The sequence below is a fragment of the Protomyctophum bolini genome, assembly GCF_963924005.1.
Source record: "Protomyctophum bolini genome assembly, chromosome: 12".
Lineage (NCBI taxonomy): Eukaryota > Metazoa > Chordata > Actinopteri > Myctophiformes > Myctophidae > Protomyctophum > Protomyctophum bolini.
Window position 1 is genome coordinate 35,059,946 of NC_137873.1, and position 11,373 is coordinate 35,071,318.

The 11,373-nt window shown below is 42.1% G+C and overlaps 1 protein-coding gene across 1 annotated transcript in view; it reads left to right on the plus strand.

Annotated features, from left to right (window-relative positions):
• greb1l (GREB1 like retinoic acid receptor coactivator) overlaps positions 1-1,232 on the plus strand; it is a 40,618-nt gene extending 39,386 nt beyond the window's left edge. The window contains 1 exon segment of the mRNA XM_080777671.1: positions 805-1,232. Within this exon segment, the coding sequence (XP_080633797.1) occupies positions 805-968 (164 nt within the window). The 3' untranslated portion in view covers positions 969-1,232.
• Positions 1,233-11,373: the final 10,141 nt, after the last annotated feature.

Sequence of the window (11,373 nt, forward strand, 5' to 3'; positions counted from 1 at the left end):
TATAAACGCGAGTCCACTCTTGTCTAGCCACATGCACCACACTCCCCAACAGCTGCCCAATTAATGCCCAGACGTTTTATTATTGTGGACCAGTGTTGTTTTTGGCAGCTAATTTTGATTTTAGTTTTTTTTGGTCATTTGGTCTCTTGAATAGTTTTCATTTAGTTATAGTCACATTTTAGTCACCTGGAATGTTTTAGTGTTAGTCTAGTTTCAGTCGACTAAATATCATGAGATTTTAGTCGACTAAATCTACAGTTCATTTAGTCGATTGAAATGCATTTTGGAGGGTCTTGACACCGTCGTAAAGACTGTTTTTACACTTGCTGAATTTTTTTTATAGTAATAAAAATACTTATATATTAATTAATATATAAATAATTATAATATTTTCAGCACACAACCAAGGGTAAAATTACTTATCTCTTCTCTAGTGGGTCCCTTCCTAACATTTTAGTCTAGTTTTTATTTGTTGACGAAAATGTCAGTATATATTTAGTCTCAGTTTTAGTCATCATAGCTTAGTTTCCATTTAGTTTTCGTCAGGGGAAAAAAGGTAACCGACGAATGCTTTTCGTCACGGTTTTAGTTGACGAAAACAACACCGTTAGTGGACACGGAGATGAGCATATCTTCACCATAACCCATTTTGGTGTCAGCATCATGTCGTGCTTTAGCTATTGAAAAATAGAATCTGATCTCAGGTCAGAATGGAAAACTGTCAGGATGTAGAAGACATTTTTTAGAATCTGATCTCAGGTCAGAATGGGATATAACCACCATAATGTCCACTCTCACACACAGGTGCCACTCTGTGCGTGATCAGCCAGGACCGGAGCTCCCTGCGTCAGACCATCGTCCGGCTGGAGCTGGAGGACGAGTGGCAGTTCCGCCTGAGGGACGAGTTCCAGACGGCCAACTGCAGCGAGGACCGGCCCCTCTTCTTTCTCACCGGCCGCCATGTTTGATCGTATTAAGAAGAACCCTCTCCTTCCGTGAGTGTCGTCGTCCCCCCCCTCTCCACTTTAACACAATCAGATGAAAGGATAACCACTGATTCGGAAGGAAAAACAGCCGGCAATCACAGTTCTTTAACAGAGAGGATATCCTGGATAGCCTGTTGTTGAGGTCCCCCAAAGTGCCACGACAACAATGGACACGTGGGGCCATCGATGGAGGCTCTCTCTAGGCTACATGGAACCTGCACTATCATAGTCCACTATACACCATGGCACAGCGACAAAGGGGGGCTATAGTGCTACTTCTTGACTTTTTGGTTGGGGACTCATCCTTAAACCAAAGCACCGTTTTTGCAACTGAAAGAGACTTTTTGCTGTGAGAAAACGCCGCAGCGGACTAATGAACGTTTTAATCTTTCTTTCCTGTTGTTTTGTTCCAAGCTTGTTCTATCCCCTGCAAAAAAAAAACAAAAAAAACAGACTATCATCGATAATAAATGTGATTTACATGAAGACTGTACAGTTATGTATACTGTTGGACTGTGACTGCGGTATACGTCCAATAACTGGACGATACTTCTAAATCTCAGGGTTTTTAAGGAGAGTTATACAAGCGATGGATAAACGGACCTTTTTCTCCTCGGTCAGTGCATTGTGCCCATCAGTACCCCCCCCCCCCCCCCCCCCCGTGCCGTTGCGTTTTGGTACCCCCAGTGTGGCTCACCAAAGATATCCTCAGCTCCGCTGCACCTTGGCCCCCCGCGTGTCCCTATATGCATCAAAGGAATGTATTAATGCTCATGGACGTTTGACCGGGTTTTGTGGAGTCGCCAAGTGTATTGGATTTCCCCCTGGCTTCACTTGGAAGGTCCTTTAACGCGAGCATCGGATTCTACAATGTCGGCGGGGGGCGTTGGCGCGACTCGTGGGTATATGTATCCGAGCTGCTTCGGGGCGGCGCAGCTACACGAATGTGGAGCCCCCACTGTGAGGAACGCCCCCTCCCCCTCTCGTGCCTTTGTGTTATTTATAATGGCATCGGGTCCTCTTTCGGACGAGAAATCCTTGCGAGTATCTATTTTATTTTTTCTCTCTCCGGAAGAGAGTCAAAGTTGTGCTCCTTTTTTTTGCATTTGATTTAGAGCAAAAGCGGGCGTGTGGTTTTTTTTTCCACCTGAAGGATTTCCATTCAATTGCTACTGTTACTTTATATAAGTGTTATAAGCCAATCGGAAAAGGGAGAGCGAAGCGCGGGAGACAACGAGATCGGTTCGCACGCAGTCGCCGATGTTTTTATTAATCTTAATTTCATGCTATGCAGTGTATGCATAAAATCCCAGTGACGCTTCTCTCTCCTACTGCCAAACTGTCGTCTGTGTGCCTGTGATTCTGCCCCTGTAATAGTGTTCTGTGCCTGTGGCTACCAAACGAGACACACCTTTAAACCCTGTCACATAATTCATCAGTCACATAGCAAACACCTGGTAGTAAAAAAAAAAGGTTATATAATATGCTCTGAACCCCCCCACCACCACCACCACACCCCCCACAAACAAACAAAGAAAAATGGATAATCAATCCTTAAGAAAGGGAATGTACAATGTCTTAACAGATGACCAAGATGTCAATTCATATGTTATACTTGAAAGCGGGTAGGAATGTTTTTAATATGTTACTGCACAGGGTCGTCCAAAGAATATGCCTTAAAGTGATGTTTGTCACTGGTAGCTGAAAAGTTAATTCATTTTACGGACCAATGAGAATGAAGAAATATAGTTTCCCCCCCCCCCGGGAAACCGAGAGAAAGGGCAAATTAATTGGATGTAGGACTACTGTCTGTTGTCTAAAGTTTACATTATTAATATATTATAACAACCTTATAACAGCGGAGGGTTGCTGATATCTTTGTTTTTGGTTTTTTTTTGCATTGCGTAACTTTTAGTATTATATTTTTGGTCACTAAATGTCTTTGTCTGCATTTTGTTGTGTGTCGGCAAAAAAAAAGGCAAAAAGAAGAATCTACCTAGATGTGTTCTTATTATTATTACAATGTGTTTGTAACCCCCCCTCCCACACTGTCGTCGTGTCGGACGTTTATTGAAAATGAAATTCAGAAATCCCGTCGCGACTCGGGATTCTTATTTATTTGACGAGCGTTTTTTTTTTTTTGGACTGATAATCATTAGTGAAGTGTAATCTTTTTATTGCATGATGCTGAGCTGGCTTAAATCAAAGTGTGTGTGTGTGTGTGTGTGTGTGTGCTCTTCTTCAACGGAACCACCCAATGAAGGCCTTGCACAAGAGAGACGCCACGTTGAATGGAGTCTTATGTCTACTGAACGGTAAGCGGCTATTAGCGGGATGTGATATTGCACTATACGACTAGCCGGCGGCAAAAACCAAACAAACCAAAAACATTCTGATGAGTTCAAAGGTTTCATGAACATTCATTTATTTTTCGTTTTTTTCGTTTTAGGTTTTATGACCTCTAATTTGCATCCACACACACAACCTGACAATTTGAACATTCGGTGGATTTTCTGTGGTCTGGGGTTTTCTCTGTGTGTTCGGAAGCCTTTTGAACTGTAATGAAAACAGGCAATCGTCCCTCAACAGTGACATTTGCTGGCAAATTGTTATGTCATATATGGGATTTGTGGACTGTTACATAACAGGACTGAGTCCACAGGCAAATCAGAACACTTGTTTGAGGCCTGCAAAGCCCCAGACCACAGAAAATCTACTGAATGTTAAAAGTTCATGGGTTTTTTTTGGGTACAATTGAGCTCCGAAAACCTAGAAAAGAAAAGAAAATATTTTATTAATGTCACCAGACCTTTATTAGGTGAACTCCCCCGAATACAATGACTCCATACCCCCCAAAAAGTGGTTCCCAAACGGTGTGCCAACTCCAGGCACACTGGTGTGCCGTGAGACAAGTCCAGGTGTGCCTTGGGATTTTGTGACACTACATACCGTATTATAATTCCAATTCATACAAGTTATGAATTTTCTTTTTTGAAATGACTGTATCAGTACTTTGTCTGCACACATGTCCCAATACAGAGTGGTATGAAATATTACATTTGATACCCAAATGTTTTACTGTTTTTTTTTTGTTGTTTTTTTTAATCTGAAGAAAATCCATTTCTTTTACAATTCCTTGTCCATTGACTTGTCCATCGGTGTGCCTTGGGTGCACAAAAAGTTTGAAAACCACTGCCCTAAATATTGACACAAGTCTCTTTGACATTCATCAAACTCGGAATGACCCACAGAATGTGTCTTGTTTGATAATTAGCTGCACACATAAACGTAATATGCAACGTTGCTTCTCACAATCTTCTCACTGAAGTATCAACTGCGTTTGGATAGTGGCCCAGCGTAGGGATGGGACGATAAATCGCGATTGTCGTTCGTCGCGATGAAAGAAACGCTCAACAATCACATCGCAGAGATTTTTTTATTTATCGCGGAATCGTCCGTTGCACACTGGACCCGAGTTGGCTCACTAAACCTAAAAATAGCAGATCTTTGGCTAATTAACCCCCCCCCTCCGAATATGGATGCTGGGGGTGCAAGTGGTTAACAGAAGAGTTTTAATCATATTCTGATTATCGCGATCGTATTGTTAATCGCAATAATCGTACCATTTTTCCACATCGTCCCATCCCCCAGCATTAGCCTTTTGGCTAACGTGCTAGCGTGATCTACCTCATGTTTACTGTTGCAGAGTTGTGGGCTGTGGACATAACGTATGACTTTGGAACCGTGCTTTTGTTGTTGGAAATTTATGAATGTATAATAAAATACAAAAAATGACACAAGAAAATATGATCTTCTGCCCTTATTCTACATATGAACCTGACACAATGATGGGTTTCTCGTGACCTCTCTTTGGAATGTGATTATACACACACACACACACACACACACACACACACACACACACACACACACACTAGGCCAGGGGTGTCCAAACTTTTTTCAAAGGGGGTCATATTAGATAACATTAAAACACCAACTACTGACATAATATACCTCCGGACTATAACAAAGTTACATTACATGTCAAAAGACTCACTTGCCAATCAATTCAATCAAGCAATCAAGACTGAGTGGCTGGCAGCTTGCTCACTGCACACAGGTGTGGGAGGCTACAAGTAGGACTAGCTGCACTCATTAATTCATGCATGCTAGATCACCACAGCAGCTTCTTGTCTACCAACCTCCAGAACACCATCTCTCTCTCCACCCTCGGAACTACATACCGGTATGCATCGCATTTAAACGACTCTATTTAACTCATCATCTCTGCGGTCGAGATCATGGATTTCACAATGCCACGCCAGACTTTCCGGTCCTTCATTGCCAACCCCAGTTCCTGTTTACTGATGCATGTGTCCCTATAGCGATGACATCAGGGAACGACAGCTTTCTACCTCTGGTCTGCTTTGAGGCAGGACTCCAGAGAAGAAGGGAAGATATAACCTCATTGTCAGCTCTGTAGCAGTGGCCGGCAAACTGTGTTCTTCTGGATCGGACTAGAGAAGAAACACGGGGAAGGTTGCCGTAGGCCTATATTAGATTAGTCGATGGGTGGCTCTTCCGAGACAGATTTTGCGCTCTCATTAGAAGTGCCATCCAACCGTTTCTCTAATTTCTTGTCCATGTCTATTTAACTACAGTATCATAAATGGGTTAAAGCCATGCAGTGTACAGTATCTGCTCCTGGTCAGCCCAGTGTGGGAGCACCCACTGTATATCTTTTTGTCCGGGTAACCCCTCTGGGTTATCAAGAGCATGGCTGGGCTGTTTAATGGATGTTATGATGGCTGTTTCTAACACCACTGTAGCACAGGGCATTTCCATCGTGGACTTTTGCTATTTTAGATCCTCTGACTTAATGGGAACTACTTTTCATCAGCCTCCATCAAGCTCCTGTGGGGTATTATTGGAACACCAAGGCTATTTTCAGCACGCTGATTCCTGCACCTTGTTGTAATTGCTCTGTTGGGAAAAGTAGCAACATTATAGGATTCCAAAAGGGGCTTAATTTCTCTCTGGAGTGTTTGGATTTCTCATAAGCCTTCATTTGTGTGTTAAAAAGGGGGTTAATTGTCTGTTGAAGTAAGTCTAGCACGTCACATACCTTCCTATCAGATTGTGTGTGTGTGTGTGTGTGTGTGTGTGTGTGTGTGTGTGTGTGTGTGTGTGTGTGTGTGTGTGTGTGTGTGTGTCTGTGTCTGTGTGTGTACGTAGCCTATTCATTTTTAGCGTTTGTTTATCTGTCAGTGGGCTTAAAGGTATAAGTGATATTTTATGGTTAAAACAAACCTTTTTGTTAAAGGTTAAATCACTATATTGTGATAGTAATGCTGAAGTAATGCTTCAGTAACAGAGGTCTCCCTGTCTCTCCAGCTCTTTAATAAACAGAAAATACATTTTTCAGATATGGGTGTGACCGGATAAAATTGGTATCCCAACCTGAGAATGCATTTTCTGTTTCATGAAAAGCTGGAGAGACTGAACGAACACATATATAGGAATGAACACTTATATTTAACCAAAGAAAATGACTTTCCCTACCTTGAAACTGTGGACTATAAGTGATATTTTATGGTTAAAACAAACCTTTTTGTTAAAGGTTAAATCACTATATTGTGATAGTAATGCTATGCTTCAGTAACAGAGGTCTCCCTGTCTCTCCAGCTCTTTAATAAACAGAAAATACATTTTTCAGATATGGGTGTGACCGGATAAAATTGGTATCCCAACCTGAGAATGCATTTTCTGTTTCTCTATGTTTTCAACACATAGGAATGAGTACTAACACTTATATTTAACCCATTCTGACCGGGCACCCATTTTGGTGTTAGCATCATGTTATGCTTTACCTATTGAAAAATAGCAGATCTACAAGCTCATATCGCGCCACCGAGTGGCGCGATACGAGCTTGTAGGTCTGCTATTTTTGAAAAATTCGAAGAACGACTGACATTTTTAGAATCTGATCTCAGGTCAGAATGGGTTAATCAGACCAGCGTGTGTCCAGTGGAAACCTCGTATGAATCTGATCTCAGGTCAGAATGGGTTAACCAAAGAAAATGACTTTCCCTACCTTGAAACTGTGGATAATATACAGTATGGCTGTTGGTTTACATGTTCATGCTCAGCTGTAATGGTTTTAGTGATAACGATGTTATGTCATTATGTTACCACAAAGCCTTGGAGGGAATGTCTCCTGATGATTTCCCATGACATATTATTTCTAGCTACTCAGCCCTTGGGCAATGTGGTACTTAACGTTACACCACTTTCAAATGCTTAGCTTATACTTACATGATTAAACATGTCTTGCGGTTTTATGTTAGCGCTATAATAGAGGGAATGCAAGTTGGTCATTTCATTTTGACAATTTAATCTCAACACAAACACAAACATATACATTTGGCCAGGGTTAGGGCTATAGTTACATATAGCTACAGTATATACTATAAAATGGGGTAGATAGCCTACATTCTCACACATATAGCCGCTGCAGCTGTAGATATTTGTCTCCGCCAGGCTGAAGGCATGAGGAGAGAGTATGTTTTGCATTCCGTCCGCGTCTGTCTGTCCGTCTGTTACCGCGTGGGGGTCCCCGGGGGGTCCTTGGACATCCAGACCCCCCCAGGAACGGCGCCCAGGGGGGGGGCGGCCCGGTTCCGGCGAGCCTTCCCGCGTCCGAAACGGTGGAGAAATGACAGAGTTATACCACTTTGCAGCTTTCCGTGCTCGGACAGACGCGCACAGGGACATACTGTACTGTACACACATAGGGACACACATAGCTGTGTAGTGGACCGGAGGCACCTCTCAAAAATAAACGGTGGTTCCAATCTGCTATAGCTTACTCTTAACAACCCCCATGCAGCCCATCTGTCAGTGGGCTTATTGGGGGTAGAGAGAGAGGGCTGGGGATTATAATATGGTCAACCTCTGGCAGATCAGAGCCACCACTACTGTAGCAAAGTGCATCATATCGCTGTCTGTGAGCCAAGGAGCCGACACAGGAGCAGGAACAAATCTGATTCCAGGAACCCCAAAATGCGCCGTTGCCAAAGAAAAAGCGAGTGAGATGAGTGAGATGAGTGAGTGAGTTTGAGATGCAGTGCTCTCTGACGCACGTTGTCATACGGATGAGCTCTAGAAGCAAGAGTGGCTATAAAGCTGTCAAATGCCAACCTTCAGGAGGACAACTCAATGTCACCAAAGGGTGAAGACCTCTGGCTGCAGGCTTAACACCTCACGTGACTGGTGGTGAGCTTAAAGCTGCATGCACTAGTCCGTCCGGAAGGATCTTCTTTTGTTGAAGATATAGTTTTGGGGGAATTTTATTGATAGATGCTGACAGGGAATGGGGAATGACACGCAGCAACGGTCGTTGAGATTTGGGAGTCGAACCCGCGGCACGCTGTCAGGCGAAAGAAGAAGGAGACAGACAGACAGACAGACAGACAGACAGACAATGCATTACAAGCTGAACCACACGGCAGAAGACACAAATAAGGACTCCACTACACTCTATTTAATAATTTATTAAATACAGCATAATACTGTACAGTCATGTTGATAATGTGCATATATTCCTACGATACTATACAGACAATTATTTTTAAAATGTTATTGCTGCAACATGTTAAATATAGAATGTTCCTTTCATTATACAGTATGTCATGTATACAAAATCAAAATTCAATGTGCCACGAAAAACAAAAACCGCGCTACGGGGTTTATGCAGTGATGTCATCGTATAGGTTTCAGGATGTGGTCCGACGACTCGCGCCTTAGATGCGCACCAATGGCGTGGTAGAAAATAACAGATCTACAAGCTCAAAGATGGGACTGCAAAAGCGACGCAGCTTCTTGTGAGCTTGTAAATCTGCTACGTTTAGCACACTTGGGGCTCCACTTTCGTCACCGCTAAACCCCTTATCCATAAACTTCCTTGCCTTTTTTTTTACTATTTTGCTAAACATTTTTGAATAGTTAAAATGGCCAGTCTACAAGCTGACACAACGTGTCAATGTAGATTAGCTAGTTGAACTATTCAAAAATGATTTTCAAAATAGTAAATAAAAAGGCTAAGGGGTTTAGCGGTGACGAAAATGGAGCCCTTGGCACGCAACTATAAAATGCATGTGTAAATCAGGCTGGACACATTGATGAAACACATGCTATACTCAATGTGGCCACTTGGCAGAACAAAGAGCTCCAAACAGGAACGGGAAAGCCATCATCCTTCACACGGTGCAACGGTTGAAACCCGTACAGTAGTCCGTACAGTAGCCTGTTTCTATTTTATTATTATCATTGCCAACTCATTCCCAGCTCCTTTGGTCCTTGTTGGCTGATGAAACAGATGCCTGCAGACAACCCCCCCCCACCCCCCCCTCCCATGATGCCATGCATCTTCTTGTAACGCAGCGTTCGCCATTCACTTCAATCAAGTCAGTTTGACATTTCTCACGGCAGCCATATTGACGTGAAATGGGGCAGGTAAACCGTTTCAGTAATTCAATTCATAATTAAGGTTCCTTTCAGTAATTCAATTCACAATTAAGGTTCCTTTTCATAAAGTGTAGCAGTCAAAACTCTCCGGGCCCAATTTTCATCAATGCAAACCCCAATATCCCTAAACTTAACTTACGTTCTTTTTTTTTACTATTTTGAAAAACCTTTTAAAATGGTTCACATCTACATCTACATCAACACATTGTGAGCTTGTAGATTTGGCTATTTGAACTATTCAAAAAAGTGTTTCAATATAGTAAAAACAAAAGAAAAAGGCAAAGAAGTTTAGGTTATAGCCTTTTTAGCTAACATGCACAATAGCAGCACCCTGACTTGACTTGAATGGAACATAAACTTAATTAGTATCACTGGTGATACCCGTGTTTACCGTGCCATTTGATGATAAAATGGCGGCTTTGAAAAAGGTCTAAGTGCAAATATGCCGGTCACAACACTGTACCAAGCACAGCCAACAACAGGTTAAGACTACATATCCCATCTACACCGGGACAAGGACAGCCGTGGAATTTCAGTTGTGGTCTGCTTGGCCTTTCGGGGTAAACCTCCCATATCTAACGAAATCAAGTGCCTTACATGAGGGCATTAAAAGGCATGGTACAGTAGTATGAACTAAAATAGTGCCATTTAATAACATTCCTTGTCATTAGTGATTTGTTTTCCATAATATATATATTTGTAGAACTATTTGGTTGTAAAGATAGAATGTGTTAATAAAAAGTGCATGCAGGAAAACGTCAAGGAAACGTGTTAACTGGGACATAATACTGCTTGGACAAAATGTTGAATGGAAAAATGATACAATGATAAAACAAAATCATAACTCCACAGGATAGGACTAGAGGGGTAACTAAAAGAAAATCCCTGAGGACTACCATCCTACTGATATGATGAGTTGTAAAAGATTATGCTTCATACAAAGTAGATTCTGGAGTGCTAACTCTGAACGTTTAGTTAAGCCATTTAGACATGAGGACGCGTCTGCTGGAAAGCACATCTACAAGCTCATAGCACAGCACTGAGTGCCGCGCTACGGGGCTTGTAGATCTGCTATTTTAGATTTTTTTTTTAAACGTGAAAATGTGGCGCAAATCTTTGAATATAATAGCAAACTCATATATTTTCTTCTGGGGAGTTCCTGGAACAACATATTTTCAGATGGGGGGGTTCGGCGGCCAATTACATATAATTTTGCGACTCCTTGATATGTAATGGTTTGAGAACTATACATAGGCTTTTCAGAAAACTGTGACGATTTTAGGAGACATTTGTAGATTCAGCCTCCGGTCTAAATGGGTTAAAATGTAAACTTTCAGAGTTAAATGAACACACATGTGTACTTTCCATGACTCATGTTATGCAGTAGTTTTGTTCATTGCACATGGTGATGATAAACCACCAATGAGTAGGGATGTCCCGATACATTCGTTCCAAATACCACATCCCATCATAGTAGAGTTAATGAACTGTTTGAGCCACTAACTGGACGTTGCATGTGTGTGTGTGTGTGTGTGTGTGTGTGTGCGCGTGCGTGTGTGCGTGTGTGTGTGTGCTGTGTTATGTATACTGTGTGGAAAGAGAAGGAGCAGAGCGGAGGTGTTTGTTTATAGACATATCTCGTGTTGTGTAACTTGTGTTTATAGCTATCTAATCTAGCTATATATCTCGTGTTTGTGTTTATAGATATCTAATCTACCGGTAGCTATACCTGTATATCTCGTGTTGTGTTTATAGCAGACTCCTCACTCAAGCGTGCAACTTGCAGTTTGGGCAAAGCAAACTCCACATGCCCAAACATTTTATTTACCTGCCATATAGTGTCAACCCCCCTGTGTCGGAT